An 18,890-nucleotide genomic window follows, 5' to 3' on the forward strand; every position below is an offset into this window, starting at 1 on the left:
TCTATTTATCTCATATCTATCTATCCCATATCTATCTATCTATCTATCTATCTATCTATCTATCTATCTATCTATCTATCTATCTAATATTTTGGCCTCAGAGTCCATAAAGCAATATTTTTGTCTATAACATGTTAAAAACAACCTTCCACGTATAAAATAACAAGCTGTCATCTGAGTACACCCCTAATATCCTGTACCTCCTCTAGCCCGTCCCATAGTTTCCTCTTTTCCCTGTGGGATCTTTTCTTTTTTTCATAAACCAGGGCATCGTCTGTCTAGCTCTCTTATCACAAAGCCTCCGGTACTGCAAACCTCATATGGCTCCATCAAGAAACACTCGCACTGCTGTTGGTCACAGGGACTCTCCTTGGCATGCAGGAGCACGTGTTAAAGTCACTAGCATCTCATAGGTAGGGATCCTTCTCTGATGATAAGGTAGGTTAAACATTCATGTATAATGTATACAATATACCTATAAACAGATTAATTATATCTTGTTCCGGACACAACATAGTAAAGAAATCTATAGGCTGTTTCACACATTCTACCTTTGTAAAACAATATGAAACACTACATACATTGCTTCTGTGGAAATTTTGGGGTCAGTGGCGGAGTTGAGAATTTTTTTGTATGCTTGGGTCATGGCACTTTTTTTAATTACATCACTAAATTATTATAACTCTATCAGTATAAAATATGTGAAATGAAGAACATCACATTAGTAGAGACAATGTATCAGTTTGCTTATTGCAAAACAAATTCTAAGTTTATTATTATTATTATTATTATTATTATTATTATTATTAACATTTTCCAATATTTTATGTTGCACTGTGGGTTAAAATGTGCAAGAACTATTCCACACCACTATACTACACAAAGCTCCAAATGGTCTTACATTGTAAAAGGAGGAGAACTGAAAAGAATGTTTCAGGGGAAATGGATTTACCTTACCTACACGTCAGGGACCAGATTTTGCTGTAATTTTTTCCCCCTTTTGCAGGATCCATTCTCACCAATATAGAATTGACATCAGAGAACGGATATAGAGATTTTTTCGGAAAACCTCACCACATTAGGAAAAGGAAAATACACATAATGCCCTCCTTTTTATATCATTTGTTCCATTTTCACATAACAATAGATGAGACATATAAAGGATATATACCGTGCACAGATAACCAAGCGTTATTGTTGGGGAGATAGTCTGCCTTGTAAGTGTGTGGTGCTGTGTGCCAGGAGGGAACGCCAACAAGCCACACTTCCAGGGTAGCGCTCCGCTAATCAGCTCACTGCCCTCCATTAATCAGCTCACTGCACATTTCCTTTTGATGGTCCTATCTTAGAATATTTCTGTTTGACATTACTCATATATGAAAGACGTAGACAAAATGTCCCAGATAGTATTTGCGGAATCCGTTACGAAAATATGTTGGTCCACAATAACATACTAAGTAAATCTATGCAAAAGAATTGTTGGAAAATGTTTAAAACGTGTGACAAATTAGGCCACGTTCCCTCAGTGAGCTTTTGTTGTTGCAGAATTTCTGCACCATTTCTGCACATAAAATTTAAATTAGGTCACTTGCATTTTTGTGAGCGTTTTTATTAACATGCATTTTTATAGCATTTTTGACGCTGCAGATACTTTTCTTGTTGTGTCGTGCTTTAAAATATAGGTGCTTTTTTATACATCCTGGTATTTGGCTTTGGAAAAATTTTATTGATATACTTAGGTCTGGATTACATGAATTTTTGTTCATGTGCATTTTTTACCTCCGCACCTAATGCAAGTCTATGGGGAAAATCCTCACAGAAAGCTCATCGTGGGAACGTAGCCTTATGGTATAAAACCTGAAGCAGAAAGCTTTTATCGCTGGCACCATTAGTTTATATTTAAATACAAAAACATTACAATAAAATGTGTAAATAATTAGGAATTCTTTTCAGGAAAGGATTAATTGGGTTCACAAAGTGTCCATCATAATATGGAAAATAACGTACACGTGAATGCAAAGAAAAAAGAATTTGCTCACTTTGGCTAATTTAAGAGCATTTAACCAATTCTGAAAATAGAGCTGGGTAGCAGAAGGAAAAGAAAAAACATTATTTTGCTCCGTCTACAGAATGTGCCTGCAGCATGGTGGATCTCGGTACACTGAGCCCCAAAAAATATTATTAACTTAAGCGCCCAATTTCGCTCTATATAATAAATAGAAATGCCCTGTTTGGGACTTAACCCATAAGAAATGAATCTGGCAAAAAGTAAAGTAATTCAAATAAGCTTCAGAACGAGTTTTCATGGGTAAAAGTTTGGGTCCTCCACCATTGATACTTTAGTGACCAATCCAACATTGGGTTACAGTTTTATACAAGCTGTATGATAAGATGATGAGATTGAGGTTTCCACTGATGGTACTCTCAGAGAAAGATTTATATAACTTAAACTATGTCAAGAAAAAAATTGATTTTCTCATTGAAATTAGTCAACTGTGAGAAAACCTTCAAAACTTCTTAAATGTTTAAAGGGACACTGTCACCTGAATTTGGAGGGAACAATTTTCAGCCATAGGGGCGGGGTTTTCGGGTGTTTGATTCACCCTTTCCTTACCCGCTGGCTGCATGCTGGCTGCAATATTGGATTGAAGTTCATTCTCTGTCCTCCATAGTACACGCCTGCGTAAGGCAAGATTGCCTTGTGCAGGCATGTACTACGGAGGACAGAGAATGAACTTCAATCCAATATTGCAGCCAGCATAAAGCCAGCGGGTAAGGAAAGGGTGAATCAAACAGCCGAAAACCCCGCCCCTATGGCTGAAAATTGTTCCCTCCAAATTCAGGTGACAGTGTCCCTTTAAGGTACTAAACCAAAATAAGGTTTCTGGTAGTGACTTGTTTATAACAAGGCTACAAACTACCTTGAGATCAGAAGGCAAAAAATTGAACAGAGCTTACTATTTAGAAGACCCCCACCCCCCTCCAATTGATAGTATATGTATCTTTTATCTAGGAATCCTATCTTGAGCTTCCATTATTTCAGTTCATTGCCTTTCAAACTGTTATGGGGGTTTCTTTTTTCCAGAAAAACAGCATTATTCTGTTCATAGGCTGGAAGACATTGGTATTTGAATCGAAACACAAGCATAGCACTGGTTTTCAGTTAAAAAAAAAAAAGTCAATTTTTTTTCTAATGTTGTCCATGAGAATCCAAAATAGTTCATAATCCAATAATAAATGTAGTGTACCTTAAGGTCCAAAGCTGGCTCTGCTAATATTCAACTTATTTATAAAAGGGACAGTCCATTTTCACGATTCTTCTGCTCTATGGCCTAGATAGGAGTAAAAAAACTGAATTAAAAGAATCATTTTGAATTGGTTATCTACATCAATGTTGTTTTAGACCATTTTTTCATACACAAGAGTTATGACTTGTACTCACAAATGAGAAAATACTATTAAATCCTTTTTTTTATTTTCAGGGAAAGGACTCATGCACTATGGGGGACTGGGAATTTCTTGAAAAGTTGCTGGACCAGGTGCAAGAACACTCCACTGGCTTTGGAAGGGTCTGGCTAATTTTGCTGTTTATCTTCCGTATCTTGATTCTCGGTCTTGCAGGGGAATCTGTTTGGGGAGATGAGCAATCCGATTTTGTCTGCAATACAGAACAACCTGGGTGTCCAAATGTTTGTTATGATAAAGCCTTTCCAATCTCCCATGTACGATTCTGGGTGCTTCAATTTCTTTTTGTTAGCACTCCCACATTATTTTATCTGGGTCATGTGGTCTATTTATCTAGAAAAGAAGAGAAACTCAAACAAAAAGAAGAGGAGCTAAGAGCTATAAGTGACAAAGATCCTCAAGTGGACCAAGCCATAGCAGTCATAGAAAAGAAACGGCTAAAAATCTGCATTCAGGAAGATGGCCGAGTCAAAATCAAGGGGGCTTTGATGTACACTTACGTTACCAGCGTCATTTTCAAAAGTATTTTTGAAGCTGGCTTCTTGCTTGGACAGTGGTACCTTTATGGTTTTGTTATGCCTGCTATATTCGTATGTGAAAGAAAACCTTGTCCTCACAAAGTGGATTGTTTTGTTTCCAGACCAATGGAGAAAACTATTTTCATCATGTTCATGCTAGTGGTGTCACTTATTTCTCTTCTACTCAACATTTTAGAACTTATACATCTAGTTTTCAAGAGTATGCTTCACACCTTGAGAAAATACTCTCCTTACAATTCCAACAAAAGATATCCGAAAGAAGAGGATGTTTACCCTAAATGCCCTGAGCCCCCTACTGCTCCTTTTAATGACAAATCTTACATGTACCTTCCAATGAGTGAAAATATTCCCTACCCAGCGTACAAGATTCAGAACGAAGACAACTGGGCTAATTTCAATGCAGAGAAACATATAGCATATGTTGGGAAACAAGACAATCTAGAAAAGTATTCGAGCAGTTTCGCTCCTGTGCCTGCCAGTTCCCATGCCGTAATAGAGAGGCAACCAAGCAGAGCCAGTAGTTCTGCCTCCAAGAAACAGTATGTTTGAGCAGATTTTAGCCTTGCTAATATTTTGGCATGTTCTAACGCCATGGTAAACCTAAATACTTGTTGGTCCAGATTGTTTGCAATTACCCCTGCTAAGAGAATACTAAATAAAATACCTATACATTAGAAATATGTGAATTAAGTCAGTAGAGTCAACATAATTCGGGACATAATGGGCTATTTTGACTACTGGTGGCCAGGTAACCAAAAGTACCTTGTGGTTGGTTTCATACTTTGAAGATAACATACTGTATGTATATGACCTTCACTGTGAGTTACTGCAGACTGTGATATGTAAAGTTATACAATTGTATTGGTTTTTTTACAAATTGTCTTGCCAACATTTTTTTTTGCAATATCCAGGGAGAATGTGTGATCTTGTTATACAGGGGTCAGCTGATCATTTGGGAAAAGCATAGAAATAAAATATGTTAGGTGTTCCCAAAATGCCCACGGAAAATAAGCACTAGATGGTAGTTTGAGAAGCAAAAGCTTTAATGCCTTGTGGCCCAGCCGACCTCTGTTATGCACATATTATTTGTCTCTGTTTTCAGTGTTGCTTTCAGGGTTTATGAAAGTTATTCAAAAAATCTTACAGACAATCAATGGATATTGGGATTTTTTTCAAAGATATGAGTAACTTTTCACACATTTAATGTGTATGTTCTTTTAGTTTTATAAAAAATAAAGTAATAAAAAAATTGGTTAACTGTATTTATTGTGAATCTTGTATAAAAAACCAAACTGCTTCCAAGAGCATTCCTTACTTAAAGGGGAATTGGGTTGTCCACTACTAGGACAACCCCTTCTTGACCTTAATATTGGGCCCTGATAAAATAAAAAACCTCTGGTGACAGCACCATTCCAGTGGTGACGGCACACGCATTCCCCAGGCTTTTGTGTGGTTGTTATGACACTTGAGCCTTGCCCCCAATCCGCACTGGCATCACCGGACCCTGGAATGGCGCCAGCTCGGGAAGCAAGCATTAGCTTTTTAATTTTATAGGGCCAAGCATGGGGTATGAGAAGTGGTTGTCCAAGTAGAGGAGAACTTCTTTAATGAATTTAGACTCTTTTATGTGTTTTGTCCAAATAAACGAATTTTACTGTCCTCATTCAGATTACGGTTTTCATGTGCATACTCCATGTTTTCCAAGGATAGAACATACTATATACCCATTATAGTCTATGATAATGTTCACACGTCTGTGCATTTTATGGGAAACAAACATGTCAGTTTTTATTCAATTCACAGAGCAACTCACTCATAGAAGTCCGAGCGTCCATGAAAATCAAAGACATGGATGCCATCTGTATTCTGTCTGTTTGATGTCTTTCTTTAATATTTTGTTTTTCCATATGAGAAATTCACTGATAAAACACTGATGGAAATCTGACCAGAAAAATGATGTTTCAGCTCATATGTGGAAAAACAGACATCTGAATGAAGAGAAACCAATGTTTCCATTTTTATTTCATAAATCTGAAGTACATATGAAAAGAAGAAACTTTGCAAACAGAGAAATCCACTCCTTTCTTCTACTGAACTGATCATTTATTTGTACAATTCTGAGGTAAAATCTGTATTCAGTGAAGACATATTGTTATGTTACTGAGAGGAGATGGCAGGTACTACTGATAAGAGTATGTGCAGATGTGACGGGAAGGGAGAAGGGAGAACCTCTGCCATACATTACATTGTGGTTGACTCTTTTTTATCACCTTAGAGTAACCTTCATTTTATTTTTATTTAAAAAATCAATAAAACACGTGAAAATAGGTTATGTTATTTGTCCTTGTGGGATGGTGCTTTCTTATCTTCTTAACCCCTTCATGACCCAGCCTATTTTGGCCTTAATGACCTTGCCGTTTTTTGCAATTCTGACCAGTGTCCCTTTATGAGGTAATAACTCCGGAACGCTTCAACGGATCCTAGCGATTCTGAGATTGTTTTTTCGTGACATATTGGGCTTCATGTTAGTGGTAAATTTAGGTCGATAATTTCTGAGTTTATTTGTGAAAAAAATGGAAATTTGGCAAAAATTTTGAAAATTTCGCAATTTTCACATTTTGAATTTTTATTCTGTTAAACCAGAGAGTTATGTGACACAAAATAGTTAATAAATAACATTTCCCACATGTCTACTTTACATCAGCACAATTTTGGAAACAAACTTTTTTTTTGCTAGGAAGTTATAAGGGTTAAAATTTGACCAGTGATTTCTAATTTTTACAACAAAATTTACAAAACCATTTTTTTTAGGGACCACCTCACATTTGAAGTCAGTTTGAGGGTTCTATATGGCTGAAAATACCCAAAAGTGACACCATTCTAAAAACTGCACCCCTCAAGGTGCTCAAAACCACATTCAAGAAGTTTATTAACCCTTCAGGTGTTTCACAGCAGCAGAAGCAACATGGAAGTAAAAAATGAACATTTAACTTTTTAGTCACAAAAATGATCTTTTAGCAACAATTTTTTTATTTTCCCAAGGGTAAAAGGAGAAACTGGACCATGGACGTTGTTGTCCAATTTGTCCTGAGTACGATGATACCTCATATGTGGGGGTAAACCACTGTTTGGGCGCACGGCAGGGCTCGGAAGGGAAGGAGCGCCATTTGACTTTTTCAATGAAAAATTGGCTCCAATCTTTAGCGGACACCATGTCGCGTTTGGAGAGCCCCCGTGTGCCTAAACATTGGAGCTCCCCCACAAGTGACCCCATTTTGGAAACTAGACCCCCAAAGGAACTTATCTAGAAGGATAGTGAGCACTTTAAACCCCCAGGTGCTTCACAAATTGTTCCGTAAAAATGAAAAAGTACTTTTTTTCCACAAAAAAATTATTTTAGCCTCAATTTTTTCATTTTCACATGGGCAACAGGATAAAATGGATCCTAAAATTTGTTGGACAATTTCTCCTGAGTACACCAATACCTCACATGTGGGGGTAAACCACTGTTTGGGCACATGGTAAGACTCGGAAGGGAAGGAGCGCCATTTGACTTTTTGAATGAAAAATTATCTCCATCGTTAGCGGACACCATGTCGCGTTTGGAGAGCCCCCGTGTGCCTAAACATTGGAGCTCCTCCACAAGTGACCCCATTTTGGAAACTAGACCCCCCAAGGAACTTATCTAGAGGCATAGTGAGCACTTTAAACCCCCAGGTACTTCACAAATTGATCCGCAAAAATGAAAAAGTACTTTTTTTTCACACAAAATTTCTTTTAGCCTCAATTCTTTCATTTTCACATGGGCAACAGGATAAAATGGATCCTAAAATTTGTTGGGCAATTTCTCCTGAGTACGCCGATACCTCATATGTGGGGGTAAACCAGTGTTTGGGTGCACGGCAAGGCTCGGAAGGGGAGGCTTGCCATTTGACTTTTTGAATGGAAAATTAGCTCCAATCGTTAGCGGACACCATGTCGCGTTTGGAGAGCCCCTGTGTGCATAAACATTGGAGCTCCCCTACAAGTGACCCCATTTTGGAAACTAGACCCCCCAAGGAACTTATCTAGATGCATAGTGAGCACTTATAACCCCCAGGTGCTTCACAAAAGTTTATAACGCAGAGCCGTGAAAATAAAAAATAATTTTTCTTTCCTCAAAAATGATTTTTAGCCCAGAATTTTTTATTTTCCAAAGGGTAATAGGAGAAATTGGACCCCAAATGTTGTTGTCCAGTGTGTCCTGAGTACGATGATACCCCATATGTGGGGGTAAACCACTGTTTGGGCGCACGGCAGGGCTCGGAAGGGAAGGCACGCCATTTGGCTTTTTGAATGGAAAATTAGCTCCAATCATTAGCGGACACCATGTCGCGTTTGGAGAGCCCCTGTGTGCCTAAACATTGGAGCTCCCGCACAAGTGACCCCATTTTGGAAACTAGAGCTCCCAAGGAACTAATCTAGATGTGTGGTGAGCACTTTGAACCCCCAAGTGCTTCACAGAAGTTTATAACGCAGAGCCATGAAAATAAAAAATAATTTTTCTTTTCTCAAAAATGATTTTTTAGCCCACAATTTTTTATTTTCCCAAGGGCAACAGGAGAAATTGGACCCCAAAAGTTGTTGTCCTGTTTCTCCTGAGTATGCTGATACTCCATATGTGGGGGTAAACCACTGTTTTGGCACACGTCGGGGTTCGGAAGGGAAGTAGTGACGTTTTGAAATGCAGACTTTGATGGAATGCTCTGCGGGCGTCAGGTTGCGTTTGCAGAGCCCCTGATGTGCCTAAAAAGTAGGAACTCCCCACAAGTGACTCCACTTTGGAAACTAAACCCCCAAGGGAATTTATCTAGATGTGTGGTGAGCACTTTGAACCCCCAAGTGCTTCACAGAAGTTTATAACGCAGAGCCGTGAAAATAATAAATGTGTTTCCTTTCCTCAAAAATATTTTTTAGCCCAGAATTTTTTATTTTCGCAAGAGTAACAGGAGAAATTGGACACCAAAAGTTGTTGTCCAGTTTCTCCTGAGTACGCTGATACCCCATATGTGGGGGTAAACCACTGTTTGGGCATATGCCGGGGCTCGGAAGGGAAGTAGTGACGTTTTGGAATGCAGACTTTGATGGAATGGTCTGCGGGCATCATGTTACGTTTGCAGAGCCCCTGATATGCCTAAACAGTAGAAACCCCCCACAATTGACCCCATTTTGGAAACTAGACCCCCCAAGGAACTTATCTAGATGTGTGGTGAGCACGTTCAACCCCCAAGTGCTTCACAGAAGTTTACAACGCAGAGCCGTGAAAATAAAAAATAATTTTTCTTTCCTCAAAAAAGATGTTTTAGCAAGCAATTTTTTATTTTCACAAGGGTAACAGGAGAAATTGGACCCCAATATTTGTTGCCCAGTTTGTTGTGAGTACGCTGATACACCATATGTGGGGGTAGACCACTGTTTGGGCATATGCCGGTGCTCGGAAGGGAAGTAGTGGCATTTGAAATGCAGACTTTGATGGAATGGTCTGCGGGCGTCACATTGCATTTGCAGAGCCCCTGATGTGCCTAAACAGTAGAAACACCCCACAAGTGACCCCATTTTGGAAACTAGACCCCCCAAGGAACTTATCTAGATGTGTGGTGAGCATGTTTAACCCCCAAGTGCTTTACAGAAGTTTACAACGCAGAGCCGTGAAAATAAAAAATAATTTTTCTTTCCTCAAAAAAGATGTTTTAGCAAGCAATTTTTTATTTTCACAAGGGTAACAGGAGAAATTGGACCCCAATATTTGTTGCCCAGTTTGTCGAGAGTATGCTGATACCCCATATGTGGGGGTAGACCACTGTTTGGGCATATGCCGGGGCTCGGAAGGGAAGTAGTGGCATTTGAAATGCAGACTTTGATGGAATGGTCTGCGGGCGTCACATTGCATTGGCAGAGCCCCTGATGTGCCTAAACAGTAGAAACACCCCACAAGTGACCCCATTTTGGAAAATAGACCCCCCAAGGAACTTATCCAGATGTGTGATGAGCACTTTCAACCCCCAAGTGCTTCACAGAAGTTTATAACGCAGAGCCGTGAAAATAAAAAATAATTGTTCTTTCCTCAAAAATTATGTTTTAGCAAGTCATTTTTTATTTTTGCAAGGGTAACAGGAGAACTTGGACCCCAACAGTTGTTGCCCAGTTTGTCCTCAGTACGCTGGTACCCCAAATGTGGGGGTAAACCACTGTTTGGGCGCACGTTGGGGCTTGGAAGGGAGGGAGCACCATTTGACTTTTTGAACGCAAGATTGGCTGGAATCAATGGTGGCGCCATGTTGCGTTTGGAGACCCCTGATGTGCCTAAACAGTGGAAACCCCTCAATTCTAACTTCAACACTAACCCCAACACACCCCTAATCCTAATCCCAACTGTAGCCATAACCCTAATCACAACCCTAACCCCAACACACCCCTAACCACAACCCTAACCGCAACACACCCATAACCCTAATTCCAACCCTAACCCTAATCCTAACCCTAATCCCAACCCTAACCCTAATCCCAACCCTAACCACAACTGTAACCCCAATACACCCCTAACCCTATCCGTAACCCTAACCACAAGCCTAATCTTAACCCTATTTCCAACCCTAGCCCTATTTCCAACCCTAACTCTAATTCCAACCCTAACCCTAAGGCTATGTGCCCACGTTGCGGATTCGTGTGAGATTTTTCCGCATGATTTTTGAAAAATCTGCAGGTAAAAGGCACTGCGTTTTACCTGCAGATTTACAGCAGATTTCTAGTGTTTTTTTGTGCGGATTTCACCTGCAGATTCCTATTGAGCAACAGGTGTAAAACGCTGCGGAATCCGCACAAAGAATTGACATGCTGCGGAAAATACAACGCTGCGTTTCTGCACAGAATTTTCCGCACCATGGGCACAGTGGATTTGGTTTTCCATAGGTGTACATGGTACTGTAAACCTGATGGAAAACTGCTACGAATTCGCAGCGGCCAATCCGCTGCGGATCCGCGGCCAATCCACTGCGGATCCGCGGCCAATCCGCTGCGGATCCGCGGCAATCCGCTGCGGATCTGCAGCCAAATCCGCACTGTGTGCACATGCCATAACCCTAACCCTACCCCTAACCCTAACCCTACCCGTAACCCTAACCCTACCCCTAACCCTACCCCTAGTTCTAACCCTAACCCTAGTGGAAAACGAAAAAAAAATAAAAAATATTTTCTTTATTTTATTATTGTCCCTACCTATGGGGGTGATAAAGGGGGGGGTTTATTTATTATTTTTTTTATTTTGATCGCTGTGATAGAACCTACCACAGCGATCAAAATGTACTTGTAAGGAATCTGCCGGCTGGCAGATTCGGCGGGCGCACTGAGCATGCGCCCGCCATTTTGGAAGATGGCGGCGCCCAGCGAGGAGACGTACGGACACCGGGAGGATCGGTAAGTATGAAGGGGTGGTGGGGGGGTGGATCGGAGCACAGGGGGGGTAATCGGACCACAGGGGGGGTGAATCCAAACAAGGAGGGAGCGGACAGGAGGACGGGGGAGCCGGCAGGCGGACGGAGGGGACCGGACCCCATAACGGAGGACTGGGGGGGCGATCGGTGGGTGTGGGGGGGGTCACTTCAGTATTTCCAGCCATGGCCGATGATATTGCAACATCGGCCATGGCTGGATTGTAATATTTCACCAGTTTTTTAGGTGAAATATTACAAATCGCTCTGATTGGCAGTTTCACTTTCAACAGCCAATCAGAGCGATCGTAGCCACGGGGGGGTGAAGCCACCCCCCCTGGGCTGAAGTACCACTCCCCCTGTCTCTGCAGATCGGGTAAAATGGTAAAATGGGAGTTAACCCCTTCACCCGATCTGCAGGGACGCGATCATTCTATGACGCCACATAGGCGTCATGGGTCGGATTGGCACAGGTTTTCATGACGCCTACGTGGCATCATGGCTCGGGAAGGGGTTAAACTAGTATATATGGGGCCATTTACACTAAGCGACAATCTGTCAGATCCTAACTAGTGATGAGCGAATATACTCGTTACTCGAGATTTCTCGAGCATGCACGGGGGGTCCTCCGACTATTTTTTAGTGCTCGGAGATTTAGTTTTTATTGCCACAGCTGAATGATTTCCATCTGTTAGCCAGCATAAGTACATGTGGGGGTTGCCTGGTTGCTAGGGAATCCCCACATGTACTTATACTGGCTAAGAGATGTAAATCATTCAGCTGCGGCAAGAAAAACTAAATTTCCGAGCACTAAAAAATACTCGGATGACAACCGAGCATGCTCGGGAAATCTCGAGTAACGAGTATATTCGCTCATCACTAATCCTAATGGTTCACGATTATTGTGTAATGTGAAAAAATTCTTGTTTCATAAATTGGGTCATGTAAATGGAGATTGTTCACTCCAATAGCAGTTGGAGCACTGCAACAAGTACATATTTGTAGATTGATTGAGCAATTAGCGGAATTATTTCTTTTACAGTATCAGCAGAAATACTTGTACAATACTATATTAATTCAGATATACAAAATAAATATTATCACTTATGGGATTTGAACAGTGAACACAAATGCTTTTCAGATTATCTGTCTGTGTGGACACATTGCACGATGTTTGATGCTACAATGTGACGCTCAATATTTAACAATTTAATTCATTCACCTAGCATCCTAGTTAAACACTTATGTGATCACATCGTCGTTCATTGAACCATTATCTGAGTGGGTAAACAAGGCTTTAGATCCTTATGAGGCATATGTGAGTTGAGACCCCCAATCGTGCGGCTCATCATGGTAGCCATGGAATATAATCATATACATTGTCTACTACACAATATGCAAACTGATATTACTAGGCTTGTTCTTTGACCCCTTAACCCCTGGAGGTATTTTCATTTTTGTCTTTTCGTTTTTTGCTCCCCTTCTTCCCAGAGCCATAACGTTTTGCGGGACAAGTTGTACTTTTGAATGACACAATTGGTTTTAACATATCTTGTACTGGAAAACAGGAAAAAAATCCACGTGTGGTGAAATTGCAATGAAAAGTGCAATCCCACAGTTGTTTTTTGGGTTGTTTTTTTTACCATGTTCTCTAAATTCTAAAACTGACCTGGCATTATGATTCTCCAGGTCATTACGAGTTCATAGACACCAAACATGTCTAGGTTCTTTTTTCATATAAGTGGTAAAAAAAAGATCCAAAGTTTGTTAAAAAAAAAAAAAAATAAATAAATTGCTTTTTCCGAGATGAGTAGTGTCTCCATTTTTCGTCATCTTGGGTTGGGTGAGGGCTAATGTCTAATTTTTTTGTGTGCCGAGCTGCTGTTTTTAATGATACCATTTTAGTACAGATACGATCTTTTAATCGCACGTTATTGCATTTTAATGCAATGTTGCAGCATCCAAAAAAATGTAATTCTGGAGTTTGGACTTTTTTTCTCGTTACGATGTTCAGCAATTGGGTTCATTCTTTTCTTATGTTGATAAATTGGGTGATTCTGAACGCGGCGATACCAAATATGTGTATGTTTGTTTTTTTATTGTTTTATTTTGAGTGGGGCGAAAGGAGGGTGATTTGAACTTTTATTTTATTTTTTTATATATATTTTTAAAAACTTTTTTTTTAAATTTTTTGCATGCTTCAATAGTTTCCATGGGAGACAAGAAGCTGCCTAATCTGATCGGCTCTGCTACATAGAGGCGATGATCAGATCACCTGTATGTAGCAGAAGTGCTCAGTTGCTATGAGCGCCGACTACCGGGCGACACTCATAGTAATCTGTCACTGACAACCATAGAGGTCTGCTGGAGACCTCTGGTTGTCATGCCAACCCATCGGTGACCCACAATCACATGATGGGCTCACCGATGGGCAGGATTTCCATCAGAAGCATGAGTTAAATGAAGCTGTCAGAAATTGGCAGCGACAATTAATGGGTTAACAGTGATTCCACCCGCAGCTGGTACATGTCAGCTGTTTAGATCAGCTGACATGTGCCCGGAAAGGTGCGTGCTCAGCGCCGGAGCCTACACCAAACAGGGGGAGTCTGACATTGGGGCACATTTACGCCCTATGTCAGAAAGGGGTTAAAGCAGAGGTCTCAAACTGCATTCCTCAAGGGCCGCAAACAGGTCATGTTTTCAGGATTTCATGGTATTGCACAGGTGATAATGTAATCACCTACACACATAATGATTACAGCACCTTGTGCAATGCGAAGGAAACTTTGAAAACACGCATGGTTTGCGGCCCTCAAGGAATGCAGTTTGAGACCCCTGGGTTAAAGGGAATCTGTCAGCAAGTTTTTGCTATATAATCTGAAGACAGGAGGAAATAGAGGCTGAATCACAGATTTCAGTCAGCAGATTATTATTGCCCGAACTACAGCTCACGCAACTATAGGACCGACATCATCCCCTCCTCTCATTAGCAGCTCCCTGTCAATATACAGTGTACATATAGAACCTGGTGGGGGCGGGGTTAGCTTTCTCAGCTCTGCTGCATTCTTCATCTAAAAACTCTGATTTTGTCACCCAGTAAACTAAGTGTTACATCCTTGGATTCAGCTTTTCTTTGATTACATCATGCTATCCTCAAATGAAGTAGCAAAACTCTGCTGACAGATTTCCTTTAAGTTTTTATTGTGTTGTGAGGATTATCATGCCTGGGATAAGTTCATTTATCTCTAGAAATTTTACTGAATTGCTAAATGCTTAACATTATTGTTCGGTAGATTTGTTGCCATATCCTAAAATACATGCAAAAATGATGACATGAAAGAGCCATAATATATAGTGTCAGGTTTAAATTGTACTAAACCTTGCTGCCCTCACCTGTCCTGATTTCAGCTGAACCTTTAGGTTAAGGCATACATTTTCATTTTTGTTATTTTTAAAGTGTAAAAAATGACAATCATTTAAAATACAAAGGAAATGTGTAATATTTAACTTTAGGCATTTTAGAGGTCATTTCATCTTCAACTTGTTTAACTGTTCACAATAACAGTAAGTTTGACCAGGGGTGTTAAAACTTTTACAAGCCACTGTAAGTAATTTTACTGTTTGGTTGTTAGGGGCATAGCTTAGACCTTCCCCATTAAAAACATTGTGGTAGTTAGATTGGTTAGGTGGTTTGTCTCTTCATAGCAGCTTGGCATGACTTGTTCACTACATGGAGAGCAGAGAACAGTGGAATGAATCAAAGTATTGTAAAAATACTGTTTATGTTACAGAATGGAAGACACTAAAAGGGAACCTATCACGTGAAAAAATGCTATTAACCTGTAGATATGGGGTTAATCTGCGGGTTAATAGTGTTCTAAACTTGCCCAGTGCTGATACTGAAGCAAGGAAAGTGACAAATGTAGAATGTTTGAAACCCGCTGCTATAACAGTAACTGAGAAGGATGTGCTGCGAAAAGTAACAAGTAAAGTTTTATGTATGAAGTTAAAGCTGGACTTTGTCTTGATTTGTGAGAATTCGTGTGAACGGAGCCTGCAACAGCTGGGAAGGGTTCTGGAAGGTACAGGTACAGAGAGGCAAGTACCCTCATAAAAGAGCCTTGTTTGTATGTAAAGGGAGACGAGGGCGCACAAGAGCCACTAGCCTCAGCCACGACTACGGCCTTGGCGCTCCCTCACAATATAGCCACCGAAATATGATTCAGTGGCTTTATATGCCCCTCATATATACTGAGAACATTTTTAAGGGGTCCTTATAACCAATCTGTGGCTGCTCTTTTTATTTAATAAAAGAGTGAGCAGCTCCAGATCGGTGATTTTTCTAGATATTAGTTATTAAAAAACTGTGCAGAACATTCCTTAATATCAGTCAATGTACAAGGTCTTGCTCTTTGCTTTAATCGATTTTTGCCACATTGCTTACTAAGCGGTGACCAAATGTTAACGTCCTTAGAGCAGTCATCTTTCCCAAACAACTTAGGCTACGTTCACATTTGCGGTCAGCGCCGCAGCGTCGGGTGCCGCAGCGGCGCCGCATGCGTCATGCGCCCCTATATTTAACATGGGGGCGCATGGACATGCGTTGTGCTGCGTTTTGCGCCGCATGGCCGCAAGCGTTGGACGCAAGAAACGCATCAAGTTGCATTTTTTTTGCGTCCAACTTTCGGCCAAAAACGACGCATGCGGCGCAAAACGCAGCGTTTTAGCGTGCGTTTTGCCGCGTTTTTGTTTGCGTTGTGCGCTGCGGCGCCGACGCTGCGGCGCACAACGCAAATGTGAACGTAGCCTTAGACTACTTTCACACTAGCATCGTGCACTGCACGTCGCTATGTGTCGTTTTGTAGAAAAAACGCATCCTGCAAAATTGCTTGCAGGATGCGTTTTTTCTCCATAGACTTGCATTAGCGACGCAGTGCGACGCATTGCCACACGTCGCAACCGTCGTGCGACGGTTGCGTCGTGTTGCGTCAGACCGTCGCCACCAAAAAACGTTACATGTAACGTTTTTTGGTGCGTCATGACCGTCTTTTCCGACCGTGCATGCGCGGCCGGAACTCCGCCCCCGCCTCCCCGGACCTCACAATGGGGCAGCGGATGCGTTGAAAAACAGCATCCGCTGCCCCCGTTGTGCGGCGCTTTCACTGCTTGCGTCGGTACGTCGCAACAGCGCAATTAGTCATGCGTCGTATGACGCTAGTGTGAAAATAGCCTTAGCAAACAATGCAGCATCGCTAGGTTAGCACAAAGAGCGAGATCTACTCTACATAATGGTCACTGGGAGAGGTTCCATTGCTCTTCATGCGAGGACCTCACATGCTGGTAGTTCAGGTCTGACTTTTGCTAGAAAGTCAGGCCCTTCCAATGGACATTAGCCACTGTTCTGCATACTTTTGTCATACATTTTTTGAAATAAACAGCTTAACAACACAACGTTATGAGAAAAGATGGTGTTGCAGTATTATTTCCTGACAAAGCTAATTTTGACCTTAATAACCAGGTCAAATTTTTAAAATCTGGTCAGAGTCACTTTATATGGTAATAACTCTGGAACACGTCAATACATCCCACTGATTTTGAGATTTGTTTAGTGACATATTGCACATGATAGTGGTAAATTTGGGTTAATAAGATTTGTGTATACTAATGACAATTTGACAAAAAAATTAAAATTTCACAATTTTCAAACTGTAAATTTTATGCCCTTAAATCAGATACTTATACCGCACAAAATAATTAATACGTAACATTTCCCACATGTCTACTTTAAATCAGCACAATTTTTGAAACAATTTTTTTTGTTAGGAAGTTACAAAGGTTGAAATTGATCAGCGATTTCTTAATTTTCCAACAAAATATACAAAATCATTTTTTCAGGGATCACATCACATTTGAAATTACTTTGAGGGGTCTATATGACAGAAAGTACCCAAAAGTGACACCATTCTAAAAATGCACCCCTCTAATTTCTCACTATCACCTTCAAGAAGTTTATTAACCCTTCAGGTGCTTCACACAAATACATGTAATATGGAAGGAAAAAAATAATATTTTTTTATTAGAAAAAGTTTGGTTTAGCTCCAAATTTTTACATTTCACAAGGATAAAAAGAGAAAATGAACCCCAAAATTTGTTGTGCAATTTCTCCTGAATATGATAATACCCCATATATAAGGGAAAACTACAATTTGGGCACATGGCAGGGCTCGGAAGGGAAGCAGCACAGATTAACTTTTTAAACGCAAAAATGGCTGGAATCGATAACTGACGCCATGTCGCTTTTGGAGACCTCCTGATGTGCCTATACAGTGGGAAATCCCAACAAGTGACCCCATTTTGGAAACTTGACCCCTCGAGGATTTTATCCATGGGGTATAGTGAGGATTTTTAACCCAAAGGTACTACACGGTATTTGCTAACATTACATCATCATATTGAATATGTTGTCATTAGTGTTGAGCGAAAGTGCTCGTTACTCAAATTTGCATTAGTGTGCTCTAGTATGCACCAAGAATCGAGAGTGCTCAAACAAACCTGATGCAAACTCCTCCATACAGATCTTCTCCAAATCTTTCAGGTTTCGGAGCTGTTGCTGGGCAACATTGAGTTTCAGCTCCTGCCAAATATTTTCTTTTGGGTTCAGGTCTGGAGACTAGCTAAGCCACTCCAGGACCGGAAATGCTTCTTACAGATCCACTCCTTAGGTGCCCTGCCTGTGTGTTTTGGGGTATTATCTTGCTGGAAGTCCCAGCCACGAGCTATGGTCAATGCTCTTACTGAAGGAAGAATCCTCCCTTTGATACGGTGCAGTCGCTTTGTTTCCTTTATGATGCTTCCCTCACCATGCATCACGGTTGGGACAGTGTTCTTGGGGTTGTACTGATCCTTCTTCTTCCTCCAAACAGGGCGAGTGGAGATGATGCCAAAGAATTCTATTATGGTCTCATCTGACCACATGACCTTCTAACATGCCTCCTCTGGGTCATCCAAATGGTCATTGGCAAACTTGAAATGGGCCTGGACATGTGCTGGCGTGTGCAGTGGGACCTTGCGTGCCCTGCAGGATTTTAATACATGATGGAGTAGTGTGTTGCTAACGGTAATGTTGAGACTGTGGTCCCAGCTCTCTTCAGGTCATTGACCAGGTCCTCCCATGTAGTTCTTGGCTGATTCCTGACCTTTTTCAGCATTATCCTTACCCCACGAGGGGAGATCTTGCATGGAGCCCCAGACCCAGGAAGATTGACAGTCATCTTGTCATCCAATTTCTAATAATTGTGCTAACAGTTGTTGCCTTCTCACCAAGCTGCTTGCCCATTGTCCTGTATCCCATCCCAGCCTTGTGCAGGTCTACAATTTTGTCCCTAGTGTCCTTAGACAGCTCTTTGGTTTTGACAATGGT

General features: G+C 40.9%; 1 protein-coding gene across 1 annotated transcript; it reads left to right on the plus strand.

Moving 5' to 3' along the window:
• Positions 1 to 285: 285 nt before the first annotated feature.
• Positions 286 to 5,256, plus strand: LOC143816100 (gap junction alpha-4 protein-like). The gene is made up of 2 exons (XM_077296085.1): positions 286 to 438; positions 3,483 to 5,256. The coding sequence occupies exon 2, from the start codon at positions 3,501 to 3,503 to the stop codon at positions 4,551 to 4,553; it is 1,053 nt and encodes a 350-aa protein (XP_077152200.1). The 5' UTR covers positions 286 to 438; positions 3,483 to 3,500; the 3' UTR covers positions 4,554 to 5,256.
• Positions 5,257 to 18,890: the final 13,634 nt, after the last annotated feature.

Source organism: Ranitomeya variabilis, chromosome 3, assembly GCF_051348905.1.
Source record: "Ranitomeya variabilis isolate aRanVar5 chromosome 3, aRanVar5.hap1, whole genome shotgun sequence".
In the NCBI taxonomy this organism is placed as follows: domain Eukaryota; kingdom Metazoa; phylum Chordata; class Amphibia; order Anura; family Dendrobatidae; genus Ranitomeya; species Ranitomeya variabilis.

What these genes read in the sequence shown, in the direction of transcription:
- LOC143816100 (XM_077296085.1), top strand. Translation starts at nt 3,501, where the DNA reads ATGGGGGACTGGGAATTTCTTGAAAAGTTGCTGGACCAGGTGCAAGAA.